General features: G+C 38.2%; 1 protein-coding gene across 1 annotated transcript in view; it reads right to left on the reverse strand.

Moving 5' to 3' along the window:
• Positions 1-5,029: 5,029 nt before the first annotated feature.
• Positions 5,030-20,632, reverse strand: part of LOC119771741 (guanine nucleotide-binding protein subunit alpha-13-like) — a 29,220-nt gene continuing 13,617 nt past the window's right edge. Inside the window, exons 3-5 of the mRNA XM_038267862.1 lie at positions 20,318-20,368; positions 14,432-14,632; positions 5,030-6,398 (exon numbers count right to left, since the gene is read on the reverse strand). Coding sequence (XP_038123790.1) covers positions 6,027-6,398; positions 14,432-14,632; positions 20,318-20,368 — 624 coding nt within the window. The 3' untranslated portion in view covers positions 5,030-6,026. The remainder of the gene's footprint in view (positions 6,399-14,431; positions 14,633-20,317; positions 20,369-20,632) is intronic.

Genomic DNA, 20,632 nt, shown 5'->3' on the forward strand with positions numbered 1-20,632 from the left:
TTTTATCAGTAATTTTACTATTTTATGTTATATAATCCTCTTATTTGAAATCTTTATTTTTATTCTCTTCAGTCTATTTAAGTCGATAAACCTGGTGGTGGAGGTGCTGAACTAAAATATTGTTCTTTGAGGCAATCACTAATTGTTTTCTGCAATGTTCAGGAAATGTTCAGTTTGATTTCTGCAGCTGTTTGTTTGTTTTTTATTACTGGGGTGAATTTATCATTTTCTTTCATGGGAAATCCTGTAAGCACAACAGTAAATAAACTAGCATCATTGCAATCATAAGAGAGTCCTGAGAATCAATAACACTTATTTTTTTGTAGTTATATTAAAAAACAGTATTTTTAATATTAAGGTTTGATTAAAAAAACATATTTAAGGTGTTGTTTTTTCAAACTCTTGAATCTTGTTTTTATACATCAATTCAACTAATTACATTACCTACCTTAGCCCACACATTATACAAATCATATTGTATTTTTCATCCTAATTTTCATCATAATCTTTATCATTTTTACAACCATAATTTTTAAACAAAAACAAAAAATGTGTCCCACAGTTGAGAAATTCCCTTTCTGCATTTAACCCATCCCCTTGGGGAAGCAGCTGGCTGCCATTGTGCGGCGCTCAGGGAGCAGTGTGGGGTTAAGGGTCTTGCTCAGGGACCCAAAGTGGAGGCTGTAGGCATCGAACCGGGTATTTGCAACCTCCTCAGAGAATAAGCCCACTGCTCTATCTCACTATGCCAACACTCCCCATTAAATGTCAAACTGATAAGGAAAAGTATTATTTTTGATACGAAGCAGATGGAAGAAAAATGATCAGTATGTCCTCCAGCGCTCTAATCCTACAGAAGCAGGACTAGAGCGCAGAATAACCACGGCTATTTAAGCTTTATCAAATAAATAAAAATTAAAGCCCATCCTTAGAGGTACAGGTGTCTCTGTCTTAAGGTTAAAAACTTAACTAGAAATCTGTCCTCCATTGTTCAGGGTGTTTAGTTTGGATCAAATGAATCAATCAGATCTGTAATCAAACTTCATGTATGATGAACCTTTATCATTAGGAGCTTTAAGAGCTACAAGGAAAATCTTGACTTTTATTCTGGATCTAAAAGGGAAGCAATCTAATTTAATTCTAATTAAAACATGTGCAGCTGGATTAAATAAAGGAATAAAAGTTATTTATCTTAGACAGTAAAACTGTATGTTATCATTATTATTACTAGTAAATAATCATTTGATTAAGGGGTTTCGCTCCGATTAGAGCTAAAATATGTTTTAGTTTTTTAGATGAAAACTAAATATAATAATTACAATTGTGTGATTTATTTTGAAAGGTTAATTTAGATTAAATCCAGAGCATGCTCTCTTTCTGTTGCGTTTTTAACTGCAGGTAATTATTCTGTCCTGTGATTTTTGTTTTATAATAACCAAGTTTTTTTTATATCAAAGTTAATTTGGTTTTATTCTTGCCCCTTACAATATGGCAGACGCTGCGACGCATTGCTTCTGCTGCTTGTTCTATGGTAGAAAAGAGGAAACAGAAAAAAAAACTAGTTTGAACCTGAAAGTATGACAATATTTACCTGTGGTTTGAGATGAGATGATTCCTACTTCCTACTTCCGTTTATGTGTAAATCCCCCAAAACCCCCAAAATACGCAGAACCGCTTTATGATGTCATCGTTTGATTAATCGGTTTCCGATTTCTATTCCACCAAAACGAAACACTTTACTATCAACAACTGTTCTTCTTTTTTTACATCACCACTGGAAGCTGCTGTGGGGAAAAAAAGCGCCCCAGAAAAATAAATATACTAAGTAAGTACATCCTCTCTTAGGAAAAGAGTTTAAGTATTGAGTACATAAATAAATAAATAAATAAATAAATAAATAAATAAATAGGCTGATATAATGTACAGTTGGAAAAAAATACAATATTTACCGTCACAATGTAAGAAATACAAAGTTGAGTAGCTGTGTTTTTGTTACACCCTAACTACTTATGTTACACAGTTTAAGAGTGGAAACTGCAGCCAAATGCAGAAATCTTTAAATTCAATTCTATTCAGTTTATTTCTATAGCTCCAATTCCCATCATGTCATCTCAGGTCACTTTCCAGTTCACCAGATCATCCAGTCAGATTGATTCAAAGTTTTCTATCTAAGGAAAACCAGCTGATTGCATCGACTCATTGACTCTTCAGCAATCCCTCACACTAAGCATGCTTGTAGCGACAATGGAGAGGAAAAACTCCCTTTGAACAGGAAGAAACCTCCAGCAGATATATATATTAACAGATGATATATTTTAGTCTTTTTTCATTACCTTCATAAATAACTTATAAATGTGAGTAAATGTAGTCAAAATATGGAGCTTTTATATCCCCATTTTCCTCTGACTGGACAGCTGATGTTATAGAAAACCTGTATTTCATAGTTTGTAGAGGTTCTTTAGGTTAGAAAAAAAATATTTTCATTTAATTTAAAAGGTTTTTATTTAGTTTTTTTGCCGTCAGGAAAAAAACAAGTTGTAATCCCAATTTCTCTTTGTGTTAGTGTATGGGAATACTCCACATAATTATAATTTTATTTTCTATAAAACTAGACTGAATTATACGGAAGAGAATTAGGGTCACTGAAAAAAAAAAAGTTATTTTTTTTTAAATTTTATTTCAGTATAGTATGGGAAAAAAGTCAGAATTCTGACTTTTTTCTAAGAATTCTGACTTTTTTATTGTCAGAATTCAGTCAGAATTCTACGGAAGAGGATTAGGGCCACTGGAAAAAAAAAGTTTCTGAGATTAAAGTCAGAATTCTGAGAAAAAAGTCAGAATTCTGACTTTTTTCCCATGTTAAACTGAAATAAAATTTAAAAATCAGTCAATTTTTTTTTTTTAATAAATGAAGATTAACAGGCTATAATAGAAGGAGACGGGTTTGGTGAACATATCAGGTTATAGCTGTAAAGCAAAGTGGTGGAGGGTTAATGATGCAGGCTTCCTGGCCTGATAGCGCTTTCACTGCGACTATATGAGTAAAAATGAACGTTACTTTACTCTAATGGAAAGAGAAACGCTTCTTTCCATTGAATGACTTGCATCATCATGTCCTCCTGCCCAGTTTTTAGTCATCTACAGTTTTCAGAGAAGCTGATTTATTTCTGCCATCAGCTTCGTTTGGCTCATTTCCTAATGACTCATTTTGTTAGTTTGCATTTCTTTTTGGACGTTTCACACAGACCTTTAATTAAGGTGCAATATTCCCACAGAAAATGTGCATTATTATTATTAACCTCTTAATGAAGAGCCAGCATGGTTAATGTTTAAGACGAGTGCAGGTTTAAACGTTACCGCCGGTAATCAGGAGACCAAATTATCTCATGGCTGCACAGAAATTGGCTGATAAACTCGGTTAATTGATTAAATCTGAGTTAGTTTTTACAATAAAAAATAAATCGAAGCTTACTGATGTCTTTTGCAACTGGATGGACCATATCTTACCAAGATTCTGATTTATTTCTGATGTAAGGCTTTTTAGCTTCACCGGTCATTAAGTAATGGAGATTAATAAAATGAGTAACATGTCTAAATTAGGAAAACATGTAGAAAATGTTAATTAAATGCATTTAATTCCATTAAACAACCTGGTGTTTGAAGACTTTAAAATCATAAAATAAATTTTTTAAATCATTTAAGGCTGCAACTAACGACTATTTTGCAAATCGATTAATCTGTCAATTATTTTGTAAATTAATTGATTATAATCGGATAGCAAAAGGTTCCTTAAAACGATTTTTTACCGGTTTAAATCGGGTGAAACCAAAACTTTTCTATATAGAGCTCTGGATAGAACAGATTGACATGCAAAATGTTTATGTATTTTAACTCATTTTGGTATAATTCCTGCTCTAAAATCATAAAAAAAACATTTTTTTAAATCACTTTTGGCTGAAACTAACGATTATTTTCTAAATTAATTGATTAATAATCGGATAGCAAAAGGTTTCCTTAATTTAAAACGCTTTTTAAGTTTCTGATATGCTACAAAAACACCAAATGAGACAAACACCTTTGTTTACGGACTTTAAAATCATAAAAAAACATTTTTTTTTTAAATCACTTGGGGCTAAAACTAACAGTTATTTTGCAAATTGATTAATCTGTCAATTAATTTCTAAATTAATTGGGTAATAATCAGATAGCAAAAGGTTCCTTAAAAATAGATTTTTACTGATTTAAACCAGTTGAAACCAAAACTTTTCCGCTTAAGGATTTCTGGATAAACAGATTGACAAATGAACAAGTTTTTTTTTAACTAAAATGCAAAAATTTATATATTTTTTAAACAAATTTGGTATAATTCCTGCTCTAAGTGTGTCGCTCTGTCATCTTAAGGCACATTTTACAGTCTCTATACTCCAGTTAACGATTAATCGATTACTAAATGAGTTAACGATTATTTCAATTATTAATTAATCTGATTGTTTCAGACCTAAAATCACTAAAACAAACACGCAGGCTTGATAACAGGCAGCAAATGGGGCATAATTATCAGTATCATTAGAAAAGTGGATTTTATTGATAGGGTTAGAGTAGCATGGGATTTGACATAAATTTGAAAAAAAAAAGGTGATGAAAAAAATTACAAAATAAAATCTACATCATAAAGGTCATCTTCACTGGAAAGATGCAGTGATTTGAAGAGTATCCAGCATGAAAAAAAAAGGTAATTTCTACAACCATTTACATAAAAGAAGATAAACCTGAATAATATTTACAGGAAAAACAGATTACAGTATTTACAAAGCCAGGAATGGAAGCGGTCCTCCTGCCGAGGAAAGAAGGCGGCGAATAACGAAGAGGAAGAATTAGGAAGAGTCCGGAGAAAGCGCCGGATTTATTTGGAAAACAGACCCCCCCCCCCCCCCCTTACAGTCACTCTAAACCGTTCATCTGCAGCAGCTTTTCCTCCTCTGTCAGATTTCAGCAATAATCACAAAGCTTTTTTTTTTTTTTAAAGGAAGTCCAAAAAAAAAAGGGAAACGTTGAATTTTGTTTTCCTCATAAAAACTCAGTGCCGATAAAGAAGTTCTCACAGAGCGGGTAGTTTATTCAAACAATGGCGAGCAAATCCCTGTACAATTATTAACACACATGCATGATTTAAGGCCGAACAAAAAAAGGAGTGAAGGTCATTTCACGGAGAATCAGGAATAAAAATCAGACGGGGAGGAATCGAGGGGGATGCAGTCCTAATAAAAATGAAAACAGACTAGCTAACGGCGCGGCGGAGTCAGGCCGCCTCCCAACAACCCTTTCAACTCATGGACGCCGCCTCCGCGTCGACCCTGAGGAAACGAGAGGACTGCATGTTTATTCGGCGGCTCCCTAACGGCAGGTAACGTCCCAGGAAATCAGGAAAAAAGGACGTTTATCTGTAATAAAGGTTCAGTCTGGTGGTTTCGCCCTCCGAGTTCAACGAGCGACGCGTCAGTGCTGGAGACACTCAGACGGTTAACTCTGAATGCTCGCTGGATAATAAAACAACATAAAGAAGAAGAGGAGGAGACGTCCGTCTGGGTTAGAAATCAGTGCTCTGCCGTCTCCATGGTTACCCTCCGCTCTTTTAACCGGTTAATGTTGCTTTTTTTTATAAGTTAATCTGCCTTCCACTGGTTCCAGCACCGGCGTCCTGATGGTTGAAAGAAAAACAAGTCAAACACTAAATAAAGTGGAGCGGATGGAAACGGGATGAAGCAGCAGTGATCAGATTTCATCCGTGTTCTTCGTCCGCTTTCTCTCTTTTTTTTTATTTCTAGATTTTTCAGTTTTTTTGACGTTTAATACCACAGTTTGCCTAAATATCTGCCTCTGTAATCAGATCCTGAGCTACGACAACAGGAGGAGTAAAAACCGCCTAAAACACAAAGTCTCTGATCTCCCGAGTCCGTCCTCCTTCAGGTCCTCTGGCGTTCGCAGGCTGCGGCGGGTCGATCGGGGGGGCGGGTTTGGCGTGTGTGTCATTGGAGCATGAGCTGCTTGAGGTTGTCGTGGAGGATGGTGTCCTTGACGTCCCGGAACACCAGCCTGATGTTCTCCGTGTTGATGGCGGTGGTGAAGTGGTGGTAGAGCGGCTTCTGCGTGGCGTCGCGCCTCTTGGCGCGGAAGCACTCCACCATGAAGGCCTGGATGTCGGGCAGGCTGTGCTCCGGCCCGCTGTACTCGGGAAAGTAGTCTTTGAGCGGCACCAGCTTCACCTTCTCCTCCAGCAGGTCCGTCTTGTTCAGGAAGAGGATGATGGAGACGTTGACGAAGACGCGGTTGTTGACGATGGTCTCGAAGATGTTGAGCGACTCTCGCAGCCGGTTGGTTTGCCTGTCCTCCATCAGCACCTGGAACACCGAGACAGAGAGACGCTCAGGTACCAGATCTGTTCTCTAAAACCCGCAAATCTATTTGGCTTCATTCAAACTGCAGACATTCACACAATTCCCTTTTTTCTTTTTTATTCGATTCTTTTCAACTCAAACTTTATTTATAAGCACATTTAAAACAACATTTGGAGCCGTACAGATATAACTGCTGCAGGAAATAAAGTAAAAACTGAAAAGCTAAAATAAATAAACACAATGAAATAAAATAGAATAAAATAAGTTAGAATTTCAATGAAAATGTAGGTAGATTTTTTTCTTTTCCAGATTTCCATTTAGACTTGATTAACCCTTTATAGTGCAAGTTTCCGTATTTGATTAACTTTGCATTTTTCCCGCCTCGAAGCGTTTCCGCACAAAACATTTTAAGATGATATTGTTTTTATAAAAGTATTTTTTTTTATTTAAATAAAGCATTTGAAATGCCACGATAATTCCATCATTTAATGACTCATAATGCCAGTTAAGGCCTTAATTTAATTAAATAATAATGTAACTTTTATGATTTTTAATGACCTGCGGAAACCCTGGCATAACATGACGGGAAAAAAACCCACAGATCCAATCTGGTTTTCATAATAAAAGCACGTTTTAGTCTCCAGATCTCTGCGGTAAACTTTTACTTTTGATAAAATCCTTAACTGATAAAAGCTGTTTTTTTTACGACGGAGCGAAGAAAGACGCAGGAAAGGTACTCGAGTATTAATGGCGTTCAGGTCAACCTGAACATGTTACTATATTCGGGCAAAACTGGCCGATCCCAAACTCAGCGATCGCAAGGAAAATGACCCTTTTGATTTTTTTTACTGATTATCGCTAAATTCTTAAAATAGATAGGATTAGAGCCACTGAAAAAAGAAAAAAAGTCAGAATTCTGACTTTTTTCCCCATTTTAAACTGAAATAATATGTAAAAATCTGTTAACTTTTTTTTTTTTTATTGGCCTTAATCCTCTTCCGTATTAAATCACTGCAAACGTATTAATTTTAAATATAAATAATGATCCATTGTTTATTCCTTGATGACCAAACTTTTCCTTTAAAGGCTGCTAAAAATATAAAACATCTTTATTGTTCTTAAATCACTTCTACATGAATATTTTCCAACCTCACACCATAATGCTTTGGATCAGTATTCAATGTTTTGAGATCTTTTAACCTTTTAATTAATGATCAAAATTCTTATATTTCTTAATTTATCCTCCAGGAAAGTTGTACAAATTCTTCCACATTTTAATTCACTAATTATTTTATCTGTTCAGTAACTGAGTCCCGTTTTTTGTGAGTATCTGCTAATTAATCCAGATCAGTCCTTTGATCCAGGCGTGTTGGACTAGAGAATAATCTAGAAGCTGGAATCTCCTAGCCTGGGTGCCATTCCGAACTTAGTCCCGCCCACAACGTTTGAGGTCGGGAAGTTCGGTCTGGCATTGCTCAACAGTAGCGCGAGTATGCTCGCACAATATCTGGCGGGCCAATCAAATTATCAGGGCGGGCTTTATAGGATGATGGACAGATGATCAACAGTAACGTAATCAACCATGTGACCAAAGCGCGCTTGGGTGACAACAACAATGGCTGCCGCTGGAGAGTTGAGGTGTGGAGATTCTGCTATTAGGTCTGTTCTAGAAGATATCGACAGCAAATTAATTTTAAAAGAGGAACAGAGAATCGCGATCAAGGCTCATCTTCTTATTCTAGGCGTGCAACTGCACGCTTTGATTTTTGTTGACAACTATGCGTCGCTTAACATACGTCACGCACTCCGTTGCTCTTATTGGTTGTAGGTCTATCCAGTTGAGTGCAGAGGCATTTTTTTTCTGGTTCATTTGAAACACGCCCCATAATCACAGCTCTATGGAGCAGCATCAGACTCATTCTGACTAGAATTGAGTAGGACTACGTCAGGCTAGTAATCTCCCATCGCTGCTCCAACATTTATCAAAACTTATTTTATTGTCATTGGAGATATATACACTCACCGGCCACTTTATTAGGTACACCTGTCCAACTGCTCATTAACACTTAATTTCTAAGCAGCCAATCACATGGCAGCAACTCAGTGCATTTAGGCATGTAGACATGGTCAAGACAATCTCCTGCAGTTCAAAGCGAGCATCAGTATGGGGAAGAAAGGTGATTTGAGTGACTTTGAATGTGGCATGATTGTTGGTGCCAGAAGGGCTGGTCTGAGTATTTCAGAAACTGCTGATCTACTGGGATTTTCACGCACAACCATCTCTAGGGTTTACAGAGAATGGTCTGAAAAAGAAAAAACATCCAGTGAGCGGCAGTTCTGTGGGCGGAAATGCCTTGTTGATGCCAAAGGTCAGAGGAGAATGGCCAGACTGGTTGGAGCTGATAGAAGGGCAACAGTGACTCAAATAACCACCCGTTACAACCAAGGTGGGCAGAAGAGCATCTCTGAACGCACAGTACGTCGAACTTTGAGGCAGATGGGCTACAGCAGCAGAAGACCACACCGGGTGCCACTCCTTTCAGCTAAGAACAGGAAACTGAGGCTAATTTGCACAAGCTCATGGAAATTGGACAATAGAAGATTGGAAAAACGTTGCCTGGTCTGACGAGTCTCGATTTCTGCTGCGACATTCGGATGGTAGGGTCAGAATTTGGCGTCTACAACAGGAAAGCATGGATCCATCCTGCCTTGTATCAACGGTTCAGGCTGGTGGTGGTGGTGTCATGGTGTGGGGAATATTTTCTTGGCACTCTTTGGGCCCCTTGGTACCAATTGAGCATCGTTGCAACGCCACAGCCTACCTGAGTATTGTTGCTGACCATGTCCATCCCTTTATGACCACAATGTACCCAACTTCTGATGGCTACTTTCAGCAGGATAATGCGCCATGTCATAAAGCTGGAATCATCTCAGACTGGTTTCTTGAACATGACAATGAGTTCACTGTACTCAAATGGCCTCCACAGTCACCAGATCTCAATCCAATAGAGCATCTTTGGGATGTGGTGGAACGGGAGATTCGCATCATGGATGTGCAGCCGACAAATCTGCGGCAACTGTGTGATGCCATCATGTCAATATGGACCAAACTCCCTGAGGAATGCTTCCAGCACCTTGTTGAATCTATGCCACCAAGAATTGAGGCAGTTCTGAAGGCAAAAGGGGGTCCAACCCGTTACTAGCATGGGGTACCTAATAAAGTGGCCGGTGAGTGTATATATATATATGATTTAATCTTAATAAGCAGAAAGAGAAGAGCTGCCTCTAGAATAGATCTGTTGCAGCTGCAGACTCGGGTCGGTTCGGTCCAAACATTTAAAGGAAAGCAAACCGCTTCTAGCTGAAGGTGAACATTTCCTCACTTCATCAGCAGCAGTTGGACATTCAGGAGTCCTACATGGTGAAGATCAGCTGTAACCAATTAAAAACCAGCGGGGTCCGAGGTTTTTATGCATCCATGTTAATCCATGTTCCATGTTGAATTTTTAAATTAAGGAAAAAAAGAAAAAAAAAAAAACAATACTAGAAAATTTTTCCATTTTAAAATCTAAAGTGTTTTTTCCAAGTAGAGAACAACAATCGTTCAGTTTGGTATATAGACAATTTCCTGAACACCTGAACTGACCTTTTTCTTTCTTTTTTCTGTCTTAATGTTGGCAGTGGGCTTTAGGCTGCCCTGCAAGGCTTTAAACCTGGGTTTAACCGGAGACTAAGCCATTCTCAAGCACATATCAAGGAGCTCATTTTGAGCCTGGATCCAGATTTATTGTTGATTCTGTTCATGGTGGAGAATCCTGCTTCACAGCAGCAGGTTGAGCCAAACATCCTCTAAATGTGCAGGGTCATCTTTGAGCACGCCATTTCACTTTTCTTTCACCAGTTCACCGCAGTTCTTCCAGCAGGCTCATTTGGATCACGTGCAGCCTGGAGCCGGACGCTCCCCAGGGCTTTACCATATTAACAGGAGAAGCGGCGCAAGGGAAATTAGACACTGTCGTTGGACAACATGCGGTTATTTATAAATGTTTTAAATCAGGTTGGTCCGCTAATCCATGACCTCTGGTTTAGATCCATCCTGGTCCAACTCAGCCAGCCAGGTTCTGGGGGTTCTTCATCAGAAACTGGTCTAAAAGCAGCAGAACCACCAGACCCGGTGCAGTTTCATTATCCTTAGTTTACACGACGACACATTTTGATGATGATTAACTAGTTTTGCAGCCGGCGGCTATTATGAACTCTTTACACGTCCATTTCCATAAATAAACAGTCGGCCGTATCGTACTCGCCTCATTTTCCTAACTGCAGGTTCTCTGGAAAGATTTTAAATATTTCCAAGCTACGTGGGATCTATTTAGCCCAGATCTACAGCAGAACGGCCCTCAGAGCTGCAGCCTGAGGATCTCAGCTCCTGGTGAAAAGTTTTCAGTTTTCGCTTTAAAGTTTTAAAGGAGGTTTTATTTCTAACTGCATAAGATAAGGAAAAAACAAACACAGATTTTAAGAAAGGATTTCTTTTTTTTAAACTGAAATTTTCTACATTTTGGGACAATATGGTCTGATAAAGAGTAGATTTATATACATGTTTAAGCCAGAATGATTTGACATTTATATATGATTTACCTACGACTTTAAGTGACAGAATTATAGCATTTTTTTTGTCATCCCAAAAACTCCTCTTTTTTTTTACTGCATTAAAATACTCTCTCTTTTTTTAAATCATACTGTTGGTTGGTCTGATAATCCTATTGGGTCCCATATTCATATGCGAGGCCGGCCTTCAGGGAAAGACGTCACCCAACCTGCAGGTTTTTGATTGATCATCATTCCCTCGATTTACTGGACTGGATTTTTCTGATTGAAATAAAAGGATTTACATATTTATTTCTGTGTTAATTACATAATGTAAATAAGTAACCTGACTCCGTCAGATGGATTTGCTCCGCGTATCCATCTGGAAACCTTTCGTTGAAGTAATTTTGGGAAGGGGCGAAAATACTGGTTAGCTGATTGGCCTATGTTGGTGATAGACGGGCCAAATAAACCAATCAGATCAACGAAGCATATGACGTACTAACAGAGCGACGACGAAGAGGAGCCAATTGATAGATCAAACTCTTGCCGAAACCAGTCGGGAGAAGAGCAAAAACATCTTTTCCTCTGAGAAAAGCCTCCAGAGCAGTGTTTTGCTCTTCTTTCAGTCAAGAAATACTCTGTAATTCCGATAAAACTTGCTCGATAGCCACGCTAACGCTAGTTTCATCGGCTGAAGCCGCCATGTTCTTTAGACTGAACTGTTGCGCTTCTCGTTGCGTCACACCTCAACCCGCCTCAAAGCCAACGCTGATTGGACGTTCGTTTGGTGAACGGCTCCACATTTTCTTTAACGGAGAGTCTCCAGACTGATCTGCGAGTGAAACCTTGAAAGCTCGCGAGATCAGGATGGTCTCCCGAGGCTAGTAAATAAGTAGTTATCGTGGAAAATTGTCCCCATATTTTATCTACCATAACTTTCGGACTAGTAGCCACACCTGAATAGAAGCCACAGAAGCTAAATTGCATGATTTGTACAAATAAAAGCCGCACCAGACTATAGGCCGCAGGTTTTTTATGTTTAACACAAACTGTCTTGCGTTCGCGATGTCCGTCTTTCTCGCTGTCGTTCTGTCTCGTACCGCTCGCGGTAGAAGTCTGCTTCCGGAGGACCTCCGCATTCCCGCGCTTGTGTGTTGAAGCAAATGTGACGTCAACATGGTGGATGGTAAAACCCATAGATTTAGGTATTACCCTAGTGGCCGTTAGCTGTAAAAGTCCACAGATAAGCCGCATTGTTATATAAGCCGCAAGGTCGAAAAATGGGGAAAAAGACGTGGCTTATAGTCCGAAAATTACGGTAGTTTGTTTTTGTTTTTAAACACTTGATTTTAGCCTTTAAGGCCTCCTACAACAACATCTGAGTGGTTGAAAAAAAATGTGTTTTAGTGTTTTTCTATATTTGGGTTTTACAGGGTTAAACAGAGCGTGCACGAGGAGAAATGGGCTCGTGCACGCTCAGGGTTCCTACAGCATAAGGCAAGTTAAATTCAAGACTTTTTAAGACTTTTTAATGCCACTTGAAATAAGAATTTAAGACCAAACCCGCTTGCGACAACTTAACCCAAAGGTTTATTTTAACATAAACCACTGCACTAATGTTTCAAATGTTGAAAAGCTTCCCATACAGGAAGAAAGCTAAAAACACACAAATGACAGATATATTTGAACAATTATTTAACTGAATTCACAAACTTTGTTTTAGCAGGGAACAAAACAAATCAGTTTTAAAGCCCCAACATAACCAGTGCTAAGTCTTTTTAGCAGCTATTTTTCTTTGTATGGTTTTCTTAGTATGTTTGATTTGGTGATAAGTGGAGGCGTTGCAGAGACAAGGGTGGAACTAAACTGAAAAATACCGGCTGTTTCTCTCTAACTCCATTTAGACGCTTTGTGTTTCGTGCTTCGCATGTGCGACTCCACTGCCTTAATTCCCATGAGCCTCATGTTTGTTCCCTGGTTTTAGCCATGGAGAAAACTCTTGGCTGGAGACAATTTTGGTTCCATTTACACTTGCTCATATTTTCCAAACAAAAAGTAAATCTCCCAAATGTTCCGGCCGCAACAACGCTTTTATTGGTTCCGCTATCGGGACGGAACCAATAATGGAGAGCAGTTATTTTTTTTTAAATAATAAAAAGAAAAAGGTAAATTTTAATGTTTTATTTAGATTACAAAAATAAATCATAATAAAAATAATCCTATTTATGATGTTTTAAAAATTAAGACCTACGAAAGACGGATTTAAGTCATTTTAATACCAATTAAGGCCTTAGTTTTATTTTGAAGGATTCAATGCCTGTTAAGACTTTTTAAGGACCCGCGGGAACCCTAACGCTCTCGCTCGTGTTTAATCTCACAAACTTTTCCAAAGTTGCAAAAATTCTCGACTATTCATTTTAATTATTTCTAAGAAAACTTGTTATTGCTGGAATGAGGTTAAATATATAATGAGGTACCATCATTACTAATGCAGCAGTTTATTAACTCTTTATAGGGCAACATAACGTTTTTGATCACTTGCATACCCTTTACAAATATCCCCCGCCCGTGAGCTCTAGAAGCACAAGATCTATATCCAGCCATTCAGCAGAGAGCAAAGATGCTGCTACATGAACACTTGAATGATATATTACCAACTGTAAAGTAAAAAAAAAAGGTAAACAAGTCAAGAAACAAGGTAAAAAGTTAATTGAAAAGTTAAAAATTTAAGTGAAAAAGTTGATAAGTCTAGTTAACAATTAGATTTAAGTTTATAAACTAAAAAATGTCAGTGTCAATATCAGCATTAATGCCTCTAAGGTTATGTTAGATCAAAAGAAAGTATTTATATTTCCCTGTCAGAGTGTTTTTCATTAATTTCTTATAGAACTTTTGTTATTTTTCTTAATATATTCGGAAAGTTGGCGTTTCTTGTTATTTTATTGACATTTATTACCATCAAAATATGCAGATTTTTTAATGTTACAAAGGTAAGAAGGTTTTTTCCTGGATTCCAAGAACACTGCTGGCTTTTTTTGATTTTAAAAGTATTTATCCGAGTGCCTTATAAAGGGTTAAAAGATCTTAAACAAGAAAAAACTGTTGTTTTTTTTAATGTTCACTTATAAATGAATCCGTTTGATCGATAAATTGATTAATCACCTCATTAATGTATAACTTTCATCTGTAGCTTTAACTTTAGGTTATGAAGACACTTCCTGACATGAAGATCTGGAAAAACCTCCTTATTCAAGATTATTTTATTTTTTCTTTCAAAGTGTGAAGAGCAGCTAACGCTCTGCTGGCAGACGCCATAAATGTGGAGCCACTGACTGTTTGTCCTGTCGTGGTTTAATGCTTGGTGTCTGTTTGCAATAAAAACTAAGTTTGGTGGTTTTAATCAGTCAGAATGACTAAAACTTCCCAGCAGCTCCTTTCTTTACCTGGTCGTATTCAGAGGAAGACACGAGGAAGAGGATGGAGGTGACCGAGTCGAAGCACTCGAACCAGCGTCTCCGCTCTGACCGCTGCCCCCCGACGTCCACCATCTTGAAGGGAACGTTCTTGATCTCAAAGTCATACTCGTGGATGCCCTTGGTGGGCTTACGGGCCAGCAGGATGTCCTGTTGGCTGGGCAGATAATCCTGCAGAGCAAAACATCACATTCAAAACCCGATCTGAGCTAGAGAGAAAATAAACAGCAACTAAAATCTGCAGAAACACCAAACATCTCATTTAACTTGGAATTAAGGATCAGGTTTTCAGTGAAAACAGGATTTCCTAGAAAGCAGGAGGCTGCTGTGGTTCTGGGAGTCGTTCGGTTTGGGAAAGATCCATCGGAACGGCTCAGAAAAAAAAATATCTACGGTAAATCAATTCATGAAAGATTTTCGTCTACTGGGAAAAAAATAAATCTAAATAGACTCCAAACAACAGAAACATTTCTACAGAGTAAAAGATATAGAGATAGAGTGGATAGATAGACGGAGATATATAGAGATAGGTAGAGAGATAGAGATATATAGAGATAGATAGATTGATAGAGATAGATTGATAGATATTGATAGAGATAGATTGATAGAGATAGATTGATAGAGATAGAGATAGATTGATAGAGATAGATTGATAGAGATAGATTGATAGAGATAGATTGATAGAGATAGAGATAGATTGATAGAGATAGAGATAGATTGATAGAGATAGATTGATAGAGATAGATTGATAGAGATAGATTGATAGAGATAGATTGATAGAGATAGAGATAGATTGATAGAGATAGATTGATAGAGATAGATTGATAGAGATAGATTGATAGAGATAGATAGAGATAGAGAGATAGATAGACAGACAGACAGACTTTATTCTGGACTCATGGTCCAATAAACGAGTTCTCCTGATTATAATAAAGCGTGAAAAAAACAAGGAATATTTCTCTCTTTAATATAAATTCTATTAAATAATCCAGTGAATATAGATGGAAACAGGCAGCTCTGATCCTTTAATGCAGGATTTGAATCTTTGAGACGGGAAATGATTCCCATCATTTTGGGGGAACATATATTAGTAGCCTTTTAAAGTTATCCCACTTTCCTTGATGCTCCCCTAATTCCTCTATAAACATCAATCTTTCTAACAAAATATTCTGTCATGATTTGTGGACATTAAGACCTAAAGAGAAGCATCATCTCCTGGTCTGACCCTGTGATTCAGTGAAAGGGTGGAGAAAGAGTAAAAACACTGCAAGAGGAGGTCAGTCCAGTGGGTGGAAGTAGGAGGGAGGTGGGATGCCACTGGGCTGCCACTGGGATGCCACTGGGATGCCATTGCGCTGCCACTGGGCTGCCACTGGGCTGCTACTGGGATGCCACTGGGCTGGGAAGCAGCCGGTATGAATGGCTGCTGCTGCATCACAAACAGAAACCTGAGCTTCGGACCTGGAAACGGATAAAACGTCTGAGGTTTGGCTTCTGCTAAAGGTAGAAAAGATCTGGGTTAAAGAACCGGATCTTTTAGATCAGGATTCCTTCAACAAGCAGCTGCTTGACAGAAGATCCTGAGATTTTCCTCTAATAACAGAAATCAGGAGTTTGATGGATGAGTTAGTGTGACGCCGGCAGGAAGGCCCTACATGTGGGCCGAAGCCTTCCTGGCCGCCGACCCGCGGCGTCGGATCCCTCTGGTACCAATCGGGTCCGTGTGACGTCTGCACGCCTCACACACACACACACACACTGATTGCTCTGCTGCAATCAAGGCTAGAGGTTGTAAATGGTGAGGTTGGGTTTCTATTCTGCACAGCTTGTGGTTTCTACTAAACCAAACTTTAATGTTGATGAATGCAAAGCTGGGCGACACTAAACCTCAGAAAATATAAACCGAAAAGTTTACAATTATTCTGCAGCCAGTAATTCAACTAAGAGACTAATTCACAGATTTCTGAATACATTTTAAATTATTTAACCCTTTATAGGGCAATTGATTTACTACCCTCTTTCCGCATACTTACACACAGTGGCGTAAACACTGAGGCATTATTATTTTTCAGTGAATGAGGTTTATAGGTGGAGAAGAACTTTGCTTCTTCTGTTATTTGCTGTTGTTTCGTAAATAAAATGCATAACGATATTACAGCTTTCACTGATTTATTTCCAATTTGAAACATTCTCTAACCTGTAAGGTAAAAAAAAAATAGATTAAGCAATTAATCGAATCAAAGTTTATTCTTGAGTATCGGAAATAAACAAATGGTTGGGTCAGGAAATTGATACTGAATCGAATCATCATGATGGGTTTGATTTACACCCCTAACGGGGGACCCCCTAATTATATATATGGTATTAAATAGTGTTCTATCAAACTGTTCCTATAGTCACTCTATTACAGATGGAGTAATGTAACTAAAGTAATCCCTCCCTGGGATTATTAAAGTATTTCTGATTCCTGGTTGATGGGACAGGTGTTGTGAATGAAACGGTGTCCAGCTTGAAAGAGCTCCTGTGTGTCTCTGAATGTGAGCATTGATGACTGAAAGACATCTTCTGCCTCCATTTATCTGTTTACTACAGTCTGTTGGATTCATGTTCATGTGGATTTAAAGACATTTCAATTAGTGGAAAAAATTGCAGCAGCAAATATATAAAAAAAAGTTTAATCAACCAAAATTTTGGCGACCCCATGCAGTACCTCCATGGACCCCTAGGGGTCGTGACCCCCTGTTAAAGACCTCCGATTTAAAGGAATAGTACACCCAAAACATGATTAGCCTTCATTTTCTACTCAACCCCATGCTGAACAACACTCTGGAGTACTTTTTTGATATCTCAAATGCATCTGGAGATCTGGGAGGCTTCTTGCTGTCTGCTGACATTCAAATAATGGAGGTCTATGGCGCCCGATGCAGAAAGGTCCATAAAAGTCCACAAAAAACGTGTCAATATTCCTCCATACTGCTCGTCCAATGTATTCCAAGTGTCCTGAGTGGGTAGCGTCCATAATTTACTCGAAACGAAGTCATTTAGAATGTTTTTAGAGCATAAACAGTAGTGTATAGGATTTCCTGAAAGCGCGCGCCTGCGAGTTCACGAGTCTACCGAAACCGCGGCAGACCAAACCAGATGAAAGTGCGCATTCAGCTCGGCAAAGAACTCATGCTCTTCCTCAACACTGAAGTCCTCAGACATTTTTCTTTCGTTGTTTCTTTCTTTGCACAGGTAAACAGCACATTTCTTCTTCTACGCTTGCATTATCGGCAGAGCAGACGCTGAATGCGCACTTTCATCTGGTTTGGTCTGCCGCGGTTTCCGTAGGCTCGTGAACGCGCTTTTAGGAAATCCTATACACTACTGTTTATGCTCTAAAAACATTCTAAATAACTTCATTTCGAGTAAATTCTGGATGCTACCCACTCAGGACACTTGGAATACATTGGACGAGCAGTATGGAGGAATATTGACACGTTTTTTGTGGACTTTTATGGACCTTTCTGCCTCGGGCACCATAGACCTCCATTATTTGAATGTCAGCAGACAGCAAGAAGCCTCCCAGATCTCCAGATGCATTTGAGATATCAAAAAAGTACTCCAGAGTGTTGTTCAGCATGGGGGTGAGTAGAAAATGAAGGCTAATCATGTTTTGGGTGTACTATTCCTTTAAGGTTATGTTTCTTTTACTCAGAGCATTTTTCATGAATTTCTTATAGAATCACTTTTGTTATTTTTCTTAATATATTCGGGCAAGTTGGCATTCTATGGAAGAGGATTAGGGTCACTGAAAAAAAAAGAAGTTATTTTTAGTTTATTTTATTTCAGTATAGTATGGGAAAAAGTCAGAATTCTGACTTCTTTTCCCAGAATTCTGACTTTTTTCCCAGAATTCTGACTTTTTTCCCAGAATTCTGACTTTTTTCCCAGAATTCTGACTTTTTCCCCAGAATTCTGACTTTTTTCCCAGAATTCTGACTTTTTTCTCAGAATTCTGACTTTTTTTCAGAATTCTGACTTTTTTTCCCAGAATTCTGACTTTTTTTCCCAGAATTCTGACTTTTTTTCCCAGAATTCTGACTTTTTTCCCAGAATTCTGACTTTTTTCCCAGAATTCTGACTTTTTTCCCAGAATTCTGACTTTTTTCCCAGAATTCTGACTTTTTTCCCAGAATTCTGACTTTTTTCTCAGAATTCTGACTTTTTTCCCAGAATTCTGACTTTTTTCCCAGAATTCTGACTTTTTTCTCAGAATTCTGACTTTTTTCCCAGAATTCTGACTTTTTTCCCAGAATTCTGACTTTTTTCCCAGAATTCTGACTTTTTTCTCAGAATTCTGACTTTTTTCTCAGAATTCTGACTTTTTTCCCAGAATTCTGACTTTTTTCCCAGAATTCTGACTTTTTTCCCAGAATTCTGACTTTTTTCCCAGAATCCTGACTTTTTTCCCAGAATTCTGACTTTTTTCCCAGAATTCTGACTTTTTTCTCAGAATTCTGACTTTTTTCTCAGAATTCTGACTTTTTTCTCAGAATTCTGACTTTTTTCCCAGAATTCTGACTTTTTTCCCAGAATTCTGACTTTTTTCTCAGAATTCTGACTTTTTTCTCAGAATTCTGACTTTTTTCTCAGAATTCTGACTTTTTTCTCAGAATTCTGACTTTTTTCTCAGAATTCTGACTTTTTTCTCAGAATTCTGACTTTTTTCTCAGAATTCTGACTTTTCTCCCATACTAAACTGAAATAAAATGTAAAAATCGGTTAACTTTTTTTTTTCCACTGGCCCTAATCCTCTTCCGTAGCATTCCACTTTATTAGATTGACATAAATTTTTGCCATCAAAATATAATTTTTTTTTTTAAGTTACAGAGGTAATATGGTCTTATCCTGGATTCCAATAATATTGGCTGGAAATGTTCAGAAAAAAACTTCAGAGATTCCTTTAGCTTCCCTGTAGCTCCCTGTTCCACTCAGCTTTCCTACCGCAGCATAATGCTGCCACCACCGTGTACCGTTATCATCTGCTGCCCAAATGTTTGCTGCAGCTAATCTGTTCCAAATAATAAAGCCCAGATTGTTTGAGGGATCCTCATTGGCCAATCAATGGCACCTTCAACCTGAGCAGCGTATTTCTGCAGCTCCTCCAAAGTTCCGGTGACTTCTGAGCTCAACCGTTGGCCCATATTTTATTACATGTTGTTGAAATAAAGCAGAAATGCCTTCAGCTCTTTTTGTCTACAAAAGAAATGCAGTAATGCATCGTTTCTCTTCCTCTTCAGGGTGGAATTCAGCACAGCGACGAGGGAAGCGGCCAACGTTTCACTCGCCCGTTTATACACTAAACAATATCAGGGTTTATACAGGAACTCTGAGTAACTCTAATTTAATGCTCTTAGAAATGATTTCAATGCCACAAGTACACATGACACTCATAAACATATATGACGTTAAAATCCTTCGTCATCTTTACCGCCGACAGGCCCAAATTCCATGTTTTCCAGCCACTGAAATCCCCCCCATTCTCTAGCCTTTTCTCCGCCTTGAGCTTCTTTTCCAAACATACAGCTTTACGATCAACCGGAAGCAATTCCACAAAAACGCGGAATATTTTTATAAAGTTTTCTTTTTTAAATAAGCATTTTAAATGCAACCATAATCACATTTAATGAATTTTGATGCCAATTAAGGCCTTAATCTAAAAAAAATTATAATTTAATGACTTTTTAATGACCTGCAGAAACCCTGAATAATCACAGAAAGAAAAAATGAAAAGTTTGGGGTGAACATTCTGCTGTCCGGACACGAACGGGTCCGATCAGAGGAACGGGAGCAGAAAGGGGAAAAACTCACCGGCTTGCAGAGCTTATCCAGATTATCCAAGAAATATTTCACCGACTCGCCCTGCCATGAAACAGAAGGAAATTTCTGTTAGTTTCACCCTGAAAACAGTCAACATGATCATTCTGCAGCAGAGGAGCCACAGAGAAGCTCTACATCTGCCACACAAACACAAAGGAAATCTGTTGTTTCTGCTGAAGCAGGATGCAAACCATCGGCCGCTGAAGCAGACACGTGTTTCTGAGCGGCTCTTTGATGTGCACAGAAGTGTGGCTGCGTTTCTCTGTGTGCAGGAGAGCAGTTTTCTCCTTTTTTTTTTATGCGTGT

The sequence above is a fragment of the Cyprinodon tularosa genome, unplaced genomic scaffold (genome assembly GCF_016077235.1).
Source record: "Cyprinodon tularosa strain WSP-4 unplaced genomic scaffold, ASM1607723v1 ctg689, whole genome shotgun sequence".
In the NCBI taxonomy this organism is placed as follows: Eukaryota; Metazoa; Chordata; class Actinopteri; order Cyprinodontiformes; family Cyprinodontidae; genus Cyprinodon; species Cyprinodon tularosa.